Consider the following 20,551-nt stretch of genomic DNA (forward strand, 5'->3'; position numbering starts at 1 on the left):
GATGGAATGAATACCTATAGTGATAATTCAAAGTAATAAAATGATTTTTACAGTGAAAAAGTTCAAATGGAACCGATGGTTCCCAAATTACCCAGAGGTGAGTCCGCTTAGACTTTATTTTTCTAAATCTCTCTAAAAAGATCAAATTTCACTTGTTTTGCATCAATCTTGATACAGGGTACTTATTATATGTTATAGTTTGGATTCCTAAAGCTTTTAGTCTACTAACCCATCATGCAAGGGTGGTTTTCACTATAAGTAAAGTTTTTTTTTTAGGTGGACATTAGAATTTACATGTTTTTACTATGTTCCATCTGAATTTACTTTAAAATAAAAACATCTATATTGATTCTGACACTTCTACATCCAACTCACAGATGTAACCTTGCTTTGAGAAAAATAATTATTAATTTACCCCTTTTAGAAGTGAAGATTGTAGTGAAATATTTGTATTTATTCATGTTAGCAAACTATGGATAAGCTTAAAATGGGAATAATTTGGGTAAAACTGTGAGCTGGATTTGGGGCCTGTTGACATGTGTTTTTGAGGACAAAGGAAGATGGGGGAAGGTGAGAGCATGTCTTGAGTTGCATTCAACTTAGATCTAGCTACAGTGATTGGGGAAACCTAAGGTCTAAGGTGTTAGGGATATTTGGGGCTGCCAATCAAGAAGGTCCAAATGGGAGGATCTGATAACTCCTCCCATTGTCAAAGAGTATAAACACAGACACACACACGGTGTTCAGCCTCTTTCCTCTGGCTGGCTCACGTGCAGGTAAATTCGGGACCCGTTAGCATACTGTAATTATTAATTGCCTTAAAAAAAAAATGTAACATACTACTCAAGAATAGTGCATATTGCTATCAACAAATAGGTTTAGTGTGGTGTATTGTGGTTTGTATACATATTGACAGTAGACCAGAACAAAAGACAGGTGTTATTTTATTTATGGCTTTTAAACAAAGACTGAATCTACAGTGTGCCTGTAAGAAAAGAGTGTATACAACTGTTACATCTCCATAATATTTGGTTAACTGTTGCGAAAAATGAAACACTGCCAACACACTACACACTGTCATAAATGCAATAACGTTTTGGTTTATATAGCTTTCTAAGGCACTGTTGCATTTGTTGTTATATCACACAAAAAACATACATATTTGCTTTCACAAATATTTCAAAATATGGTGAAACATAAATTCAGAAAGTACCAAAGACAGATAAAATGGTTAAAAATGCACAAGAAAAACAATGACATTATAGCTGCAATGAGCTATATAATGAATGTTTCACCATTCAAAGAAAACGTTTCAAGTGTTGTGCATGTGCTGCCCCACAAGAATTCAAGCGTTGAAGGCAAAAATAAAAGGTGTCTTAAAAGTATGATTCAGTAGTTACGTGTTCACACAAATACTTTCATATGTTAAGTCATGTACATTAAAAAAAGTATATATTTGCATGAGATAAGTTGAATATGTTTGTAATAGCTTACATGTCCGATAAATATGGAAAATAGTCTTAGAGGCTTTTTGTCTTTGGCACTTTAACCTTCTCTAAGAAGATCAAATGGAAGTACAGTAATGAAGAATAAAGTGATACATACAAAAGGTTTTTTTTTCACATTGGAAGATTGCGCCAACATGATCAATCTGGACAACATCCCGGCAGCCAATATCCTAACAATTGACAAGAGGAAACTCTAAACATTGGATGCATTCGCAAACTATTTCATAGTCACATGAGATTCTCTTACCTAAATGCACATATGTGAGGCACTAAGGACTGAATAAACAATGCTGACATCATCTTAAAAGTCCATCAAAAAACGACTTTCACAAAGCAGAGTAACACTATGATGATCCTCTCTCAGGGGCTTCATGGTGAACCCAGCCAACATTTCAGTTGTGAACAAGTGTGCAAGGCATTATACAGTATAACGTAACAGAATGTCATCATGCAACTACATTTGAAATATGTATACTGTATGTAACCATTGTCAAACAGGCAGGAGGCTGCACCCTCTACTGCACATCCAACCAGCTTGTTTGGTTCGATATAAGAGTTTTGACACGCTCCCATAACCAGGGCATCTGCAGGTGAAGTCTCACACGCTGGCCCCTGCAGGTCGGCCCCCATGGTGTGTGAGTCTGCCTCCTCTTTCCCCCCCATCCCCGGGCATACGGGCGTCAGAGGGATGGTTTCCGTTGTTGTCACATCCTGCTTCCCGTAGCGTTGAGCGATTGATGGCTGCCCAAAGCCTTTCGTTCTCCTTCCGCTGCTCGTTGACCTAGAAGAAGGAACACACGCCGTTACTCATGAACACGGATCAAAATGAGACGGACGGGTGACTTTTGGGAAAAACGTCTCACCTGCTTCTCCAGCATTTGGATCCTCAAATCCTGACGAGCAACCGTCTCTTGCAGCTGCGGAATAAACTCGGTCAAATACTGTGACAATAAAAATGTAGTGTGGATCATGTTTTTTAGTACACAGATTAAGATACCTGTGTGACTTCACTACTTGCTTCGCAGCAGGCACCAGACTGTCCTTTTTTGCGGACGTCAGCCTCCTCCAGTCCGTTGACTTTATCACAGCCCATTCGTTTAGTCTGGAAATAGGTGGATGGGTTTTAAAATGCAGTGTGAATAGCAGTATCTGAAAGTGTTCATTTGGAGTACACCATTCATGTCCATATGAATGCAAAGAACAGCTGTGTTAGCGTTACCGATAGCTCCTTCTTTGTGCTGACTGCTGCTGCCGCAGCCTTCAGCTCTTTCAGCTCCTCGTAAGGTAGAGTGACGGTCTCAGAGACAGAAGAGAGCGGGTTAGGAGTGGATGCCTCAGAGTCCAGTGGGATGGGGATGAACTCTGCGTTCTCGAGCTCCTGTTGGATGAAAACCTCTGTGAATTAGAACACCACGACTCGCCATGCAGGGAATTCTATTGACTTATTCCTCTGTGGTTTCCTGATAACTCACTTTCCTGAGCCAGAGGGGGCAGGAGCTGTCCCCACTCTGACTTGCTAGTGACATATTCGACGTCTCCATGAAGCACTCCTCTGTTTTATCCTCCCGTGTTCCCCCAAGGCCCCGGTCACGACACTCTGTCTCTGATCCAGGGTCTATGTCCAGATCCACTGTGGATGTAGATGCTCCTTGGCCCAGTCCTATACGTACATTGAAACTTGCACATCAGCAATGTAGACTTGCAGGTGAAAATGAAGACTTAATTTTAAAGCAGAAGAAGAATCAATGATCAAAGAAAAGTATTTACCACTACCAATTGATATACCGCTGCTGTTAGAGCGAATAGTCTTGGAGTTGAGCACTTTCTCTGCAAAGGAGAACATATATTAGTCAGCTGGCTCCCGGTGACCGTACGATGTGCAAGTGTCTGGTTTTCATTACTGACCCATTATGATGATGGTGTGCCAGCCACGGCAGGAGAGGTCCGGCACATGATGGAGGGAGCCAAAGATCGGCCTTGGCATGGAAGGGCACACCTCTGAACCGAAGCCCTTATCAGCCGGCATCCCGAGGCGCCCGTTTCCTGCGTTTCCCCAGGCAAAGATATGATTGTCTGCAAGAATCAAAAGCAGGTGATGATAAGGGCTGTACAGAATTATTCGAGGCTTTTTTCACAAACTCTCAAATCAACGTTCGAATGATTGAATTAGGAGATACAGATTATGCTACACTAAAATGAGTATGATGCTATTTGCAAGATTTAAACCCTAGTGATGGCTTAAAGCAATGTTTCATACTTCTGAGTTTCAAACATAACAAATAATTTCAGAGCATTCTCAAATCCAATAGTCATAATGTATTGAAGAAAGATAAATGAAATAATCTTTTCTTCCTACTAAATAGACTGCTCTAATCCACATTTGTGTCGTCAGTAGGGGTGTAACGGTACACGTACCGAAATTATTCGGTACGGGCCCTTCGGTTCGGTACACGTGTGTAGTGTACCGAACGAATATAACGTTAAACGTAAAAAATTGAGAATGTGGACAACTTCTTGGAAGTAATCTCAGGTGCTGCGTCGCAGCATTCAGAGTAATTTGCTCCCATTGTGTTCAACGCGTCATAGAGCGAGCAAGTCATTTCATTGGACGAGCTGGTCAGAGGGATGCGTTCATATGTAGTCAGTAATTTGTCGAAATGGCGAACGCAGATAAAGTTGAGCTCGAAAATCCTCCAGCATCATTGAAGTCTCGGGTTTGGGAACATTTTGGTTTCGCAGTTACGTACAAGGATGAGGGACACAGACAGGTGGACCGAACCAAAGCTGTTTGTCGGCATTGTTCAACTAACATTGGTTACGCGGCTGGCAATACATCAAACTTGCACACTCATTTGAAAAGGCATCACCCGAACGTGAATATCACCGGTACCAAAAGACTGAAGTGCAAACCCAACTCCCTCCACCACTCGCAAAAAGTTCAGACCGAGCTAAAGCTATTACAAACGCCACATATCCTTATGTTGCCATGTTAGCAAAGCGCTACCTGGCTGTATCTGCTACCTCTGTCCCTAGAGAGAGGGTGTTCTCCACAGCAGGAGACATTGTTAGTGCCAGCAGATCTGCCCTTTCGGCAAGCAATGTGGACAAGTTCATCTTTCTTTAAACAACATGAAAATACAATGACAAGCAAGTCCTAATGTCAAACTGGCTGCTTAGGTGCTAGTACAGTACAGTTCAAATACAGATTATTTCAGTTAATCGAAATGCTGCACCTTCCTTAATGTTTATTTTATTATATTTTTTATTTATTTGAGTGAATATTCACAGTTTAATAATAATTAAAAACCCAAAACTAATTTAGTTTATGTTTTGTGAGTACTAGTACAGTAAAGTTCAAATACAGATTATTTCAGTTCATCGAAATGCTGCACCTTAATGTTTATTTTATTATATTTTGTATTTGAGTGAATACATTATTCACAGTTTAATAATAATTTAAAAAAAATATTTAATGTTTTGTGATAATTTTTTCTGCTGTACCGAAAACATACCGAACCGAACCGTGACCTAAAAACCGAGGTACGTACCGAACCGAAATGTTTGTGAACCGTTACACCCCTAGTCGTCAGGTATATCAAACATAACATATTCACTGCTGTTGGCTCTCCGCACACTGGGAGGAGGCACACCTGTATTATTCGGGGGGTGCAAACCAACACAATAAATCACTTTATATTAAAACATTAACATCAATCTTTTTCTTTTAGGGTGATGGCTTAAAAAATATGACAACAGACATCATTCTTAACCCTTAAAGAATGTTTACAAGAAAAAATATGACATTCAGTATGGCATATTCTCAGGACAAAAGGTCTGGAGCTCCTGAAAGGCACAAAGGTGCCACAAACCTTAACATGAAGTCCACATGTTATTGCTACAGATGCACCACAACACTTCATGCTCCTACCCTCAGTGGCTGCGATGGTGAAGCCGTCTCCACACGACACTTTGGTCACCGTCTTGCCTCCAAAGGGTCCGAGGAGGAGTTGGACTCCCTGATGTTTCTTAAAGTCTTTCACTCCCAGCTGTCCGTACTTGTTGCACCCGAAGGTGATCAAACGACCACGTTCTGCAAAGCCAGAAATCTAGTGAAATAATCGTTCTTTGAAAACGGTAACAATTTCCACATGCAAGATAAAAATCTGCCTCTTTTACCATCGATAGCAGCCGTGTGGGTCTTTCCCGGAGAGATGGCGTGGATCTTGAACCTCGACAGCTGCTTTACCAGGGTCAACGTGGTGATGTACGGTATCCCCTGGTAACCCTGTGTGGTGTACAGAAAGGTCTTTTTATAAACCTAGCTGTCACATAAAGCCACTATTATTACAGTCCTTTAAGTATAACTCATTACCTCTCCAGTGTGGTTCTTGAGACCAGAGATTCCCTGGTTCAGTCCCAGCTTGTTGAACTCATTGTTTCCACACGCTAGGACTTTGCCAGTGTCTGTTAAAAAGAAGGTTCCATCGGTGGAACATGACACCGAGGAGATGGTGGCGCCTTTAGGGATCTCCACCTGGGAAAACCAAAAAAACAGATGGTACTTTTAAAATAAATAGCTAGAAATAAGACTATTTTATCTTATTGACTCCTGCAAGGTTTTTAATCTGGTGACAGACAGTCAAGAATATACCAGAACAGGAAAATAAATCTTACCTGCATTGGAGATGAGAAGTCATCCTCACATTCCAGACCAAGACGCCCTACAGAAGAAAAATAGAACAATTCTGAGAACACTTTTTTATGACTGTATATTAAAGGGGTCACTCTCTCCACCTGCTGGCTACTGCTATAACAGCAAAAACAACGTGGCATATGAAGCTAGAACAGAGACATTATATATTGGAACTGAACAAAATCTCCATTGAAAAATGAAAAACAGGCAAAGTATTTCATTTTGAGATTATTTTGGTTTATTGGTTTTTAAATTATACTCTTGATTTGTATTGTAAAAAAAAGATTGCAACAAAATATCAAATTAAATGTAATCAATGTTTAATATTAATTAATATGTTCCTGTTTCAGTTTTTCTGTTAAACTTTTTACAGTGCCAATTTTTTCTTTTTCTTGGCCAAATTAAATTGTTGTCAAATGTTACTGTCACAGTTATAGATCCATAGCAGAGACTATATCAGCTTCACACAAAGACTCTACCATACTCTCCGCAGCCCCAGGAGTAGATGTCCCCACTCTGAGTGAGGACCACCACATGGTTGTCTCCACATGAAACCTGACGCACAGGCCGCTCCTCGAAAAAATCCAAAAGCACTGGCTCCAAAATCTCCGTGCCGAACTCGCCCTCCACTCCGATGCAGCCGTAATAGTCCGACCCGAACATGTACATCTCGTCCTCATCTGCAGGAGCAGCAGCAGAAGGTTGGAAAGGTGCATCTTTACAGGACCATTTTTTGCTCTTCTTTTTCTCACTCACCGGTGATACAGGCAGTGAAGTCAGCCCCGCAGGCCACCTGTCGGATGGCCTTCCCCTGCAGCTTCTCCACCCTCTTCGGCTGCCGATACGAGGCCTGGTCTCCGTGTCCAAGCTGGCCCACCATCTTGGCTCCACTTTGAACATCCTGAAGGCAAGTTTGAGAAAGCTCCATGTAGTAAAGCGCAACAGGATCCAGTCTATCTATCGCGGAGTGATGCTGTAATACTCACAGCCCAGGTGTACAGCTCCTTCTCCACTGTCACCACGGCAAAGTGACTCTCCCCTGCACACACATGTTGGGCACTGCTGCCTCCTTTAAACGAGTCCAATTTCTGAGGGGTGAACTTCCCTCCGCCCCAGCAGTACACCTCCCTCGAGCGTGTGGTCACCACAGCAACAGGAGTGTCGCTCACTGTACTCAGCCTATGGTGAAGCCAGGACAACAAAAGCAGTTATAAATGACAAAATATGACTCAAAGGAAAACTTACAGTACTTCAATAAGTCAACCTTTTTCTTAGTTTTACAGATTTTTCATTCACCGTGGAGGCATGCGAGGAAATGGTTACACAAGGTATGTCATTGAAATATAATTTGGGTGGTTCAAAAGGTGAGGGACTATAAATCAGCTTTATTTGAAGAGACTCTAGGTCCATTTTTAAAAGACATGCAACACTCAAATATAAATAAAAAAAGGCAGTTATACCAATGTTTCCACAGAGGTGACTGGTATCGTACAGTACTGAGACAAGGATTTGACAGCAGCATAATGACAGTTATGAGAAACATTCAATCGACAGATGAATTTGTACATCAGATTTCTCAAGAGAGCATGGAACGTGTTGACTTGTGCATTACAAGACATTTCACTTGCACTGCACCACCTTGGTTTTCTAAGCAGTATACGCAGACAATCATTATAAGCAACCTGGAGCTTCTGGAGGCTCGCCTTCTTCAACTTGACCCACAAGGAGGCAGTATAAAGAGGAGTACAATAAGCTCTAAAGAGGTTCACCTTAACCTTAAGCCAACACCAAGAGGATTTTCTAGCCAACACTATAGACAGGAAAATGCAGAATATAAAACAAGCACTAACAACTTACTTTGGTTTCTTCATTGCAGAATTCAGCAGGGCAACGCGCTCTTCAAGCTCCCTGTCAAGAATGTTTTTGAATAAATTGCGACAACAGACTCAAAAATAATTGATCCTTAAATGAAAAAGGAACACGCTCCTTGTCCACCAACTTACTGTCTGCAGCAGGAGATGATTGGCTGGTCCAGGATCTCGTCAGATGTAGGCCTCTTTGCAGGATCCTGCGACACAAACAGATAAGAACTTACAGTGAAAGCGGTCATGGAGGACCCTGTATTATCTCTGGCAAACCAATTGTATGATGACAATCTCACACAACATTCTTTTTGGATTATTCCCCCCCCCACTCACTTGATCGAGGCACTCATACACGAGTTTGATCAATGCAGATGAATAAACATCCGAGTTCACTTCCATAGTCCAGTTGCCCTGGACAATTTTCACGCAGAGGTTCAGAGGGTTCTGGTGGACACAAGCAGCCGAGTGAGTTATTTCTGATAAAAATAATAAAATGTTCTGATCAATGCAAAGAATTCAAAGTATTTCCTGCAAGTAAACAAACCTACCGTTGCATCAAACGTTCTTGTGAGAGTCAACACTTCAAAAATGACACACCCCATGGCCCAGATGTCTGATTTAAAGTTGTACTTCGTTCCTTGGCACAATTCAGGCGACATGTAATATGGAGTTCCCACACACTGGATTTACAGAGGAAGAGAAAAGTGAAAGGGAAACTCAGTCTTCCTACTTGTTTCCAAAGACTAAAATCAGCACTTTCAAGTATTTTCAAGGTGCGTGGTCAAGGTTTTCCATCAATTGACCACTGTGGTTAATTACATATATATGTAGAACATAGTAGGTACTTTATGAAGTATACTGGTAAATTAATTTCAAATTAAACAAGATGTTGCTGTGCTATAAACACAATAATACTTTTTTGGCAACATCACTTAACCTGCAGGGTGACAGTTACAATTGTGTGCAGTTTACAGCACTTTGAAAACACCACATTAAAATTCAAATGTTTTCATAGATTTTCTGCACATGTATAAACACTTTTTTACTAAATCATTGCCAGTCTGATTAAAGGTGCTCAAGGGGAAAAAACACAACTTACAGTCTCCGCCATTGAAAACTCATTGTCTAGCTTTTTGGCAAGCCCATAATCGCCCAGCTTGATGAGGTCAGTCTTAGTCAGGAAAATATTCAAAGTTTTGATATCTCTGCAAAAGAAATGAAGTTGCAAAGGCAACATAACATCATTGATTGAAACAAACGAAAAAGTCCTGCAGATGCCATTGATGAGGGCATGAAACATACTGAACATCTTACCTGTGTAAGATCCCAGCCTTGTGAATGTGCGACACTGCTGAGGCAACTTGGTACAGGTACCATATGACTACCTAAAGAAACATGTTAAAAGGTAAAGATATAATAGACATGTCGGTTTTAAATAAGAATACAAATGTAATTCCCTGCAGTGTTGCACTCGTACCTCTTCACTGAAAAGTTTGCCATTCTGGTGGTTGATTTTATCATACAGATTTCCTCCTGTGATAAGAAGACCATTTAGCATTGTGTCACAGATGAACTGCAGTCAGTCTAATCGTGATCAAATCTTTAGAATGGACACAATATTTACTTACCATTACAATACTCCAACTCGATGAGCAGGGTGTTTTTATCAAGGAAGTGGTTAAAGTAGGCGATGATGTTGTTATGCTCCAGGATGGAGAGGATGCTTATTTCGTTCATGACATCTCTGCGCTCCTTATCGGAGAGATTGTTCAGCTCCACCTCCTTCCATACCACCAAAGAGTTGTCCTATAGGATGGCCGGAGGGGACGTGTCATTATATAGAAATGTTAAAATAGGTTATTTTGACCAGCTTACCGAATAGACAGAGAGAAAAACTTCACATGTTTAGTGCAACAAACATATCAGACATATCATTGGTTTAGATTACTTTGTTTCATGGGAGAGGTAGCATAAAAGGGTCTTCAGACCTTTAGTATATGCACCAAACTCGACTACAGGACAAAGAAGCAAGGCATGGGAAAGTCATTTATCTAGTGAACTCTCAGGAATTTCTCACAGGGGTATGGAAACTGAGGAACAGTGAGCAATTCAGTCAGCCAGACACATCCTATACAGCAAATCATAATAATACTCTAAGAAAACAAGATGTAGCACTATTAACAGCACAATCTGTTTAATTTGTTTACACAGTAAGCACCAGTTCTAAAACATTCTGACTAACTATAGTAAAATAGCAAGAAATATGTGTAGTTATGTATCTCATATCTTGCTGTTTTGATTCAGGCCCATTTTCCAAGCGTTTGCTCTTTCAGTCGTGTTGTTATTTTTGTAATAAAGAAATGACTATTTATTTATGTATTACTCTAAACATTTTGTATATAAATCCCCAATGGTTTTTCTTAACCTATAGCTATCTCATTGTGTTTATATTGTATTAGATCATTAATAGACTAAAGGATAACTACAATGATGAAGACTGCCTGCAGATCATGACTTTTCAAGGAAAAGTTGTTGACTTGGGACCTTATAACTTTACATATTTTCACGAGTCTGTTGTTATTACAGTGATTAACAAACACTTTCAACAACAATGTTTTTTGTGGAGGAACACACATGTGACATGGGATACTGTGTGATAAATCCGTGCCTTTTAAACACAGGAACACTTTCCTGGGCCAGCACTTACCTCAGATCTTCTGTACAGAGTGGCCTCCCCGAACGCCCCCCTCCCGAGGATCCGGATGGGAATGTAATGCAGCTTCTCCTCTTCGCCATACGTGCTGGCCGCTGACCGCTCGCTGACCACCGACCCGCCGCCCAAATCTGAATTTAGCGAGTCGAAATGTCTTTCATAGTCTCCCAGTGACATGTCTGTTTAGGGACTTGTTATCCACTGGCAGGGATGTAAATAACCCGAGCAGGCCTACCACAACTCTTCCTGATAGACTCCTACAATACCGCACACACGTCTAACATGTTTACGTTATCCGTGTCGGCTAAAACAAATAGGCCCGTCAAAGTATTCCTATTAAGTTACTAAATGCCTCAAGACTACTCGACAGACTCAATGTAAAGACAAATACAACGTAGGAACATACGTACATTAGCGTCAAGCATGACAAAAAGTGACAACGTTCAGACAACTTTTTGAAGTTTCACAATAAAAGGTTCGTCTTTGTAGCGGGTCGTCGTGTATTTTACACTGAAAGGCAAAATAGCGTATTTCCGGTATGGCTCTACTCTGTTTAGCTTGACTTGGCTAACACGCTAGCAAAAATAAAGTACAGCTTCGCAATCAAATCCTGAACTATCTTGGTAAAGTTACCACGTTACAGTGTTTAGTAAGTATGCATAACAAACACAATAGTTACGAATATTTAAAGGGTCAACAACACAAAGAAAACGGGTCCATTCCCTCTTGGCTGTTCCCCCTTCGCTCAAACCCGGAAACTGTCAAATTAAACGGTCTCCTGTGATTTTCTAAAAGTCTTTTAATTACATTTAAAAACTGCAATGTTTTCATCACCTCCAAGACAATTGTGTACTTCGAGTGCGTTGCTCACTTTTATGCCTTTTTCATAATATAAATTAATAAATTATAAATAAGTAAAATAACAAAGAGACAAAACTTTAGACATCCATCGGTAGGTAAAGGTTAGGCCTACCTGTTTATTACAAATCTTGATGTTATTTCACATTGAATCTTTATTTATTTGGGGTAAATCTAATTAAATGTTACTATATTTTTTATCTCCAATTTTATATAGTTTATTTTACATACGTATCAATATGTATTTCTATTTAAGTATCAAACTCCTAATTTAAATGTTAGGGGAGTGTCCTACTACTCATTACAAATCCTAAAACACTTACCATATTGTTGTGTAATATTGGTAACATGTTGTCACTTTATAACTTGTTTTACATTAACATATCAAAATGTGTAATTGTAGGCTATAGTACATTTTCTGGAATAAAATCTAAATACGACCTGTCAATGGATAAAACAGAAATGTAAATGTTGTTATAATCTACGAAATTAATTACGTGGAAAATAAGAGCCACAGGGTATCCCATTCATACAAAAATCATATCATATTACAATATTGTAGTTATTTATTTCAAAAATATAATGTATATCAGATAACCTAAAATAAAATACATTATCTTGGTATAAAAGGGTAGGTGTCACTTCTTCAGCGTGTATTATGGCAATTTTCCCTAGGTTACAAATAATCAGTTTTACTGTTTTCTACAACCAACTAGCAGACTGTTAGACTTATGGTACATCACATCACCAACCACCCATTTGATTCGATCTTTGCCCTGTGGGCGGCACATTAGAGGTCACCGGAGCACTCTGCAGTAAATACATTACATACAATTTATTTATTTTTATATTATAAGAAGTTATAAATGTAACTTTATGTGGCCTTCCCATACACATCTTAAATAAGAGAGAAAAAACACCTTCAGATCACTTTCACATTACAGAGAGAGGGTAAAAGGGATTCAAGCGCACACTTGCACCCACACAGTTTTGTAATATTGACAGAGCAATTTCCTCACACAGATAAAAGTAACATGCTCGGGCAGTGGAGTTAAAACCTGAAGACCAGAGGAATGTTCATGATTCACGATTTCAAATTATGGCAAAACAGGAAAACAATGGTAGGCTTGCTTTAATTGGTCCTCACAATACATCTTTAGAAAAAATGCTGTATTATTGTCTGTTTTTCCCTCCGAGCTCAAATCAACATATGTTTTTCAGGATCTATGGTCACAGTTGGGTCCAGAAGTCTGCCACTGTATACACTGGTTATCGGGTTTTTAGGTCTGCTGAATGCCATTCTGATTCTGACTGCTATTATTATTGGGATTTACTGTGAGTACATCTGATCCAAGTAATGTGGTGTATATCTATACTTTCCTTATTTAGAGTAGGTTCTGAGTACTGTAACAATTCATTAACTAGGCTGTGGACGTGCTTTTCAACTTAGATCCTTAACTACATTTACACTTTCTTACCCAATGCTATAACTTGGTAAATACAGAAACAAATTGAACTTCTTTTGACAATTGCCCATAAGATTAATCAAAAAGGTGTCCTTTCTTTCGCTCGTCGCAGGTGGCAAAGTCAGTGAGGAATCTGCTCCAGACCAAATAACAGCACAAGGGCTCATCATAGAGGTGAATCAACTTCAAATAATGCAGACTGAAGCAGTCAAAGCTCAAAAAGAGGCAGAGCAAGCAGTAGAGAAAGAGCTAAGGGAACACCAGCAACTAAAACTGCTGTTAGGGTTGAACAAGACCCTCATCGACAGCATTCAGAGGAGTCTTGAAGTACTGCAAGTGGAGAGAGCTACACTGAAGTCCAATTCATCTGATATGCGTGAGAAGCTATTGCATACATTTTTTGAATTTGGAATAAAATGTTTTCCTTTTGTTTGGATTTCAACTCATTTTCATCTTTTAACAGGAGACAGTTGTGGACGATGCCAATCAGGATGGCTTTTACTCAACACATCGTGCTACTTCCATGGTAAATCAGCCTCCAATCCTGGCAGGCAAAACTGGCAGGATAGCCGATCGGACTGTATCAGGCGTGGGGCCGATCTGGCTGTGATTAATAGCTTGGAGGAGCAGGTGAGACCAATATGAATATACAGGAGATAAAAAGGGTGTTATTTTGATGATTCATGGACATAAGGTAGCACTGTACTGTATTGTGGTGTGGCTCACTATTCTAGCTTGCTTGCCAACACATTCAACTTGTACCTGCTGTCGAAACATGGAGGAAGTTAATAATTCTAGTAGTAGGTTTTATCTGAAGTAAATTCTGATAATTAAAGCATCATAGCCAAAACTACCAGGGCTCAACCAAAATGCCTGAAATAAAATGAACAAATGCTCCAGCTGGGTTTAATTTGGTCTGGCTCAAGTTACTCACCAAAGCCTCAGCATGTGCATGATGATCTAGCATGACCACAAACAGACACCATAGCCATTTTAATAAAAGGAGAGTGGTGTAAAGGTTAGAAAGGTTAACCTGAAGCGCAGAGGACTCATAACGACTTGCACCTCACATTGGAAAGGCTGTAAAGGCCCTTACTGCTGTGGACAAATTCCCATTGACATTCATGAGGTAAGTTTAAAGCTAGGTTAAAATAGCAATGGTGTCATTGGGAGGAGACGTGGGTGGAGGCTCCAAGCTTCATTCAGTGAATAAATCCTAGGAACTAGGCCTACATCAAATTGGGATGATGAATCTAGTATCTCATCAGTCGCTACTTAGGCCTGCACTGCTAATAAATACATTACAGATATACCTGTGATTAACCCATTTTGATTTTGTAATCTCTGTTTGTCTAGCTTAATCTTTTTGAGTTCCTACCTAAAATGGATCCGAGGATTCGACCGTGGTGGAGCACGCAGGGGGGGTTTTGGATCGGCCTTACGGATATTCAAACAGAGGGCCAATGGGTTTGGGTAAACAATGTGCCTCTGCAGAATCCAGGGTAAGAGCTTTAAGACTTACTTTGCAGTATTACTAGAATCATTTCACATTTTAGAAAATACACTAATTTACTTTCTTGTTGAGAGTTAGATTAGAAGATCGATACCACTCTCATGTTCAGTGAATATATAGATTACAAATAAAAAAATTGGCACCCTAACCGTAGTCAAATCTTGTGTGGGTGTTCATATGGTAGAGGAGTAGCAGACTAGTGTATAGTTCATCATAAAAACACAAGAAAATCAGTCGTTAGCGTTAGCATTATCAAGTCTGTTTAAAGCCTGCGGCTACCTATAATTTTCATACTTCACTGCACTTGTTCTGTTTTTATTGAATACATGACCTTAACAGTTTAGATAAGATACTGTGCTGTTGTTTTTACCATAGACTGTATGGCATTTACAGACTCAACAGTAATTTATGTAATGGCTCGCTTTATTAACTTACTATTAAGAAAATCAAGAGACTAAAGTATTTCCTTAGAGTGTGGGTTGATTGCCCTTATGTTAATAATACACTTTTTGTATCAATCTGTGGGGCATTTTAGCTTGCCATGACCACATGCTGCTTTTCTCACGCTGCATTGAGTGTGAAATAAGTACAATTTAAAATAAATGTTCAATTGTATGTGATTAAAAAAAGTGGACACAATACATTTTTTAATAGTGTATTTTATTATTCAATGTATTCTTAAGCATAACTTGGATTTTTCTTCAGGTACTGGATAATAGGTGAGCCCACCAAATCCCAAGGAACAGAGCAACAGCATTGTGTCGCATTTATTAACCTAAAAAACCCAAGAAAAACATTCTTTGATGATCCCTGCGAACAACAAAGGGAATGGTTATGCAAAATGGAGCCCAAGGTGTGAAAAGAAAATAACCATGGAAATATTAACAATTGTTCTTCAATGCAGTTGATAACAGTCACATCAGTCTTGGTTGTAGCTTCATTCGTATCAAACAGTTATGAGAATGGTATCTTTTAACTTATCTAACTCTATTGGTAATATAATACGATCACAAAGGGAGTCGGAAACAGGCTTCAAGGTATTAGGCTTTAATAACTCTTCTTATTTCTCAGATGATCACAAGTTCATGTACAGCTTGTGGGTTCAACCTCACACTAACTCTAACTCACACCCATATATATATATATCAGTGTCAACGTCCCAACTTCCCCGCCCTCCCCCGTCTGCTCCCCCAACCACAGGCCCGCACTTCAACCAGCATCACTGTGCAGCTCTAGAGACGGGGGATGCCTGAGTGACACCCTCAGCATCCTATACAGGGTCGCTACAGTATTGTCAAAATGTCTAACTATTTATTTGCCCGACATGTGTAAATGTAAGATGGAGCAAAGTTAAACATAAAACCCCTCAAAAAGTGGAAATCACAAATACTGGATAAATCATGTATGTCTTTGAAATATCTTTCAAATAAACTGCTTAATACATTGGACTTTTCTTCTTAAACTGTGATAATTTAGTATTCTGTTACTGTCCTGCAGCGGATGAATAATTATTTAGTGAAAGTAAACGTAGTGTAATAAAAGTGCCACCTAAATAAATAAAACAAATGCATGAATTGTTGTTTACATAACTGATTTTGTGATCAGAAAATGACACAGCTCTTCAAATTCAAGCATCCCCCTGTAAATGTTTAACAAATGAACTAGATGTTCTATTTGTAATGATGTTAACACACACATACACACATATGCACACATAAACACACACGCACACACGCACACACACACACACACACACACACACACACACACACACACACACACACACACACCACACACACACACACACACAGGGCAAGGTCCTGACAAATAGTCCTTTCTGAACAGTCACGTCAGACTAAAGACTGCTTACATCCTCATAGTTAAAATGGACACAGAAAATGCAGGTACATTTGATGGTTCTTATAACAAACTGATCCACCAAGAGGACATCAGTGGAGATGAGCTCACTCTCTATTCAAACCAAGAACAAGAACAAGGTAAACGTCCCACGTCTAAAATAAACTGTAATCTGTACTTTGATACTGGTACCATATTAAAAATATACGGTTTACTATTTTTGCTATATTGACCTGCTGTTATATTGTGTCATTTTCTTGTCTTTGCTATTGGTCCATCACTTCTGTGCAGTGTCCATGTCTGTGCTGAGACCTGAATCCAGTTTTAAACATTACAAACGGCTTACAGTAAGCCTTGCAGTGCTTGCTGTCATTCTACTAGCAGTGGACATTGGCCTGGGAGTCTATTGTAAGTCGTTATTATCCCACCATCTTGCAGCACAAAGCATTGTGGCATTGTACTATATTTTTGCAGCCTGAAAGAGGCTCTAATTTTATTTATTGCATTTAGCTGACGCTTTAATTAGTTTATGTATAAGGGTATCAAATATAGTCGAGCAAAAGATACAACATATCCATTCAAAAAGTAATGAAGTATAAGTATAAATTAGGATAAAATGGAAATATTCAAGTAACTTTAATGTAAGGTACTGTAGCCTACATACAGTACTTGAGATAAATGTTGCAGCACCACTGCAATTTAACTATTTTTAAAACCAATGTGTCAGCCTACTCTAGAGAGCAAAGTTAATTTTCAAGTAGAAAAATCGAAGTTAACACTAGAGTTAAAGCTATTCAAAGTTTGACTGTTTTTGATCACCACTCATCACATTTTCCAAAGGTTCTGATAAACCCACTGTTCATTAGGAAGCTAAATTAACGCCTAGCTAGCTTGTACAGTAGCATTTAGCTTAAGAGCTAGCTAGATATTTTCCTAAGGAGTTGATGGAGATAGGTAATTATTATACTATATGTGTTGGTAGGAACATAATAGTGTTGTTTCCTGTCAGTGCTCACAGACCAATAATGAATGCTGTATGACAGCTTGCATTGCAACGTAACAAACATGCTTATACGATAACATACTATAAGTTAAACTTTCTATAGATGTACATTTAAATGTAACTCTTGACAAACCTCAACAACAAAACACTAAGAAATAACTCACGTATGGCAATGTACTTATACAAATGTTTTGAATACCTGTTTAAATATATTATTTAATTTCACCATTTTCCTGCTTGTATTTTCTACTGTTGGCCATACTGTAAAAAGTGTTGTGATTTAAGGAAACATGATTTCTTCAGTAACACTATAAGTCTTGACCACTTACAGATGGTAAATTTACCGATGGACAGGATACCATAATGGACATCAGTGCTGAGGTGGCCAAACTGCAGGCTGCTTACGACACTGCGATCTGGCACAGGGACGAAGCCAAGAAACAGTTGGCCAGTGAGATAAGGGAGCAGCAAATTACCAAGTGGGAGCTTGATCACCAGAAAAGCAGAAGCATGGACTACCTTAAGCTGAGTGACAACATTCTAATGGAAATAGCAGCTTTGAAATCCCACATCCCAATGATTAGTGAGGGCTTTTTTTCATATGATTGTGTTAACAACAATTATTTTGACCCAACCAAACCTACAACACATTATGTTTTCCTTTATCTTTGGCAACAGAAGAGGGCTGCAGACACTGTCTACCAGGATGGACCTTCATGTACTCAGTGTGTTACTACTTCGCTTTCTCTGATGCTTTTTCACCAAGGTCATGGCAGGAAGCCAGACAGTTCTGTATAAACCAAGGAGGTGACTTGGCAGTGATCGACAGCAGAGAGAAACACGTAAGACTACTACTACTCCATCTTTTGTAATTCTCTTTATAAGGCTTCACATTTTATTTCTGAGCAGTAAATGTGCTTGGTGTCACACAGAAACCAACAAGATAAATGAATGTAATGTACATGTTTGTTTGTGTACATTTCCATTGGCAGCTGGCAATAACTGAATTGATAAAAAATTATCGAGTCCCCTCTCGACCCATAGCCCACAGTGGCTTCTGGATCGGATTGAGAGACATCGAGGAGGAAGGGATATGGAAATGGCTTGATGGAACAAGACTGACCACAGGGTAACATTAACATACAAGAAAGATCTAAATTCACGAATGTGATTGCTTTAGACTCAACAGGACTTTATTAACACTTACAGTATGACTTCACTTGAACTTTGATTCAAAGAAGATGAATACCTTTCTTTTAATTACCCACATCCACACTGAAGCATTCCAACAGCATCCAATCAAATGACCAGAGAGAACCATAAGGAGCTTACGTTACGTTAAAGATAATTTGGTATTCTATAAATAATGCGCCCTGGTCAACAAAAAACAAATTGCAGAATGCACAAAGTGTAGGTGGAAAAGGGTGAAGAGCACATTATGACTTTTTTAAGAATCAAAACAGAAACTATTTTCCTACCCATGGGCGTGTTCATACTAAAAGTGCAACAGATGACTCATTGTAGTCAAATTGTGTTTTTTGGAGTTGTTGTGATACCACTTTCACATACTTACAGCTGTGGCTATAATCCATCTGTGATATCATCCTTTAAAATGAAAAAGTGATTAACAATGTGTTTCAAATTGTTATTTGTTTCAGTTACTGGAATGATGGAGAGCCCAACGACAGTGGTGGTGAGGACTGTGCAGCAACATATCCCAGAGGCAACCCCTTTAAAGCCTGGAATGATGCTCCATGCAATCATATACTGAAATGGATTTGCCAAATGACACCAAGGTCGGAGGGTTAATCTGATTTTAATTTAATTGCATTTCCTTATTTAATTAATAGTTTCAGTCAGGAATCTACACCATTCAAGGGACTTAAATATTTCTTCAAAATATTTGAAAGCATTGTTAAATATAATTTGTAATGTTCTTTCTATGTTTTTTTAAACTAAAACTGTGATTATTTAATTTCTTCAATCCTATCCATCTACCTATAATGTCTGTAACCTCTTAAAAGGTAGGAACCCATTTTTTCTAACTTTTATTTTAGGTTTTAAACATAAGCCAATATCAAGGTTTTCACTCAAAAGAACATGATCAAGTTCTGTTTACACAGGGCAGTGGATCTGCGTTTACACACCACCGTCTGGTTATAATCAGCCTGGGAATGCTAAATGCAGTACTGCTGATGGCTGCTGTTGTCATTGGGATTTTCTGTCTAAATGATCATATAGTACATAATACTACCTGACCTGACAAACTTGAAATGTGCAATTTAACTCGTGAGTGAGAGTAGTATCACAGCAACCCATGATTGACAACGTCCCAAAACTGGGAGGTGGTGGTATGTGATGGTAGAACGGATTTTGGATAGGCCTGAGTGATGTAGCGACGGCGGGAACATGGGTCCAGGTTAACAATGTAACCGAGGGGGAAACAGTGTAAGCAAGCATCTCACAGACTGCTTTTCTATTGATTTCTTAAGTTTTGTGACAGTATCATGGCTCACTGGTAAAACTAAATTCTAGACTTCTTAGAAGTAGCCTACTGGAGAAATGGACAGTATAACAGTTAGGGACCTCAGAGTGGGAACTGTGCAGATTCTTAATAATGTGTTGATATCAGGGGGGAATGGTTTATTGGATACTGCCTTGAACCTTCTGTTAAGCTGTAGGCCTATACTGTATGTGAAATGGAGCAAAGTTAAACTTAAAACCTTTCAAAAAGTTGAAATCACAATAACTGGACAAATCATGTACTATATGTCTTTGTAATATCTTTGAAATAAACTGCAGCTTGATACATTACTATTCTTCTTAAACTGTGCTGAGCTAGTATTCTGTAATTGCCGTTTTAATGTAATAAAAGTGACACCTAAAGGAATCCAAAAATACTTGAATGTTTGTATACATAAATAATTTTGTGATCAGAAAATTAAACTACTCTTCAAATTTCGTGCATCCTCCTGTAAATGTTTAACAAATGAACTTCATTTTCTGTTTGTAATGGTGTTAAAACAAACACACACACACACACACACACAGGGCAAGGTCCTGACAAATAGTCCT

At 39.1% G+C, this 20,551-nt stretch overlaps 2 protein-coding genes across 4 annotated transcripts; one reads left to right on the forward strand and one right to left on the reverse strand.

Annotated features, from left to right (window-relative positions):
- Positions 1 to 925: 925 nt before the first annotated feature.
- LOC117549931 (serine/threonine-protein kinase Nek9) lies at positions 926 to 11,542 on the reverse strand. Of its 3 annotated transcripts, none has more exons than XM_034222098.1 (23): positions 10,774 to 11,542; positions 9,695 to 9,872; positions 9,544 to 9,599; positions 9,381 to 9,451; positions 9,166 to 9,271; positions 8,615 to 8,746; positions 8,400 to 8,510; positions 8,205 to 8,269; positions 8,059 to 8,109; positions 7,188 to 7,380; positions 6,958 to 7,102; positions 6,681 to 6,881; positions 6,183 to 6,229; positions 5,881 to 6,042; positions 5,685 to 5,793; positions 5,437 to 5,598; positions 3,414 to 3,581; positions 3,276 to 3,335; positions 2,981 to 3,168; positions 2,728 to 2,886; positions 2,506 to 2,610; positions 2,372 to 2,425; positions 926 to 2,289 (listed from the first exon to the last, which is right to left on the reverse strand). In XM_034222098.1, the coding sequence occupies exons 1-23, from the start codon at positions 10,954 to 10,956 to the stop codon at positions 2,107 to 2,109; spliced, it is 2,889 nt and encodes a 962-aa protein (XP_034077989.1). In that variant the 5' UTR covers positions 10,957 to 11,542; the 3' UTR covers positions 926 to 2,106. The 3 variants fall into 3 exon arrangements, with proteins under 3 accessions (XP_034077989.1, XP_034077987.1, XP_034077986.1); XM_034222096.1 differs by having other exon boundaries at positions 3,282 to 3,335; positions 5,437 to 5,607; XM_034222095.1 differs by having other exon boundaries at positions 5,437 to 5,607.
- A 1,118-nt stretch (positions 11,543 to 12,660) lies between these two features.
- LOC117549869 lies at positions 12,661 to 20,437 on the forward strand. Its single transcript, XM_034221973.1, has 12 exons — positions 12,661 to 12,758; positions 12,859 to 12,972; positions 13,216 to 13,479; positions 13,567 to 13,733; positions 14,460 to 14,605; positions 15,322 to 15,472; positions 16,448 to 16,613; positions 16,765 to 16,881; positions 17,808 to 18,059; positions 18,155 to 18,318; positions 18,469 to 18,605; positions 19,135 to 20,437. The coding sequence occupies exons 1-12, from the start codon at positions 12,737 to 12,739 to the stop codon at positions 19,283 to 19,285; spliced, it is 1,851 nt and encodes a 616-aa protein (XP_034077864.1). The 5' UTR covers positions 12,661 to 12,736; the 3' UTR covers positions 19,286 to 20,437.
- The last annotated feature ends 114 nt before the right edge of the window (positions 20,438 to 20,551 follow it).

The sequence above is a fragment of the Gymnodraco acuticeps genome, unplaced genomic scaffold (assembly GCF_902827175.1).
Source record: "Gymnodraco acuticeps unplaced genomic scaffold, fGymAcu1.1, whole genome shotgun sequence".
NCBI lineage: Eukaryota > Metazoa > Chordata > Actinopteri > Perciformes > Bathydraconidae > Gymnodraco > Gymnodraco acuticeps.

Coding starts and splice junctions, on each gene's coding strand:
- LOC117549931 (XM_034222095.1), bottom strand. CDS start 10,956: ATGTCACTGGGAGACTATGAAAGACATTTCGACTCGCTAAATTCAGAT. Junction 2,887..2,980: donor GCCCCCTCTGGCTCAGGAAA/GTGAGTTATCAG, acceptor TTCATCCAACAG/GAGCTCGAGAACGCAGAGTT. Junction 2,290..2,371: donor TCCAAATGCTGGAGAAGCAG/GTGAGACGTTTT, acceptor TCCTTCTTCTAG/GTCAACGAGCAGCGGAAGGA.
- LOC117549869 (XM_034221973.1), top strand. CDS start 12,737: ATGGCAAAACAGGAAAACAATG. Junction 16,614..16,764: donor AAACCAAGAACAAGAACAAG/GTAAACGTCCCA, acceptor ACTTCTGTGCAG/TGTCCATGTCTGTGCTGAGA. Junction 18,060..18,154: donor ATCCCACATCCCAATGATTA/GTGAGGGCTTTT, acceptor CTTTGGCAACAG/AAGAGGGCTGCAGACACTGT.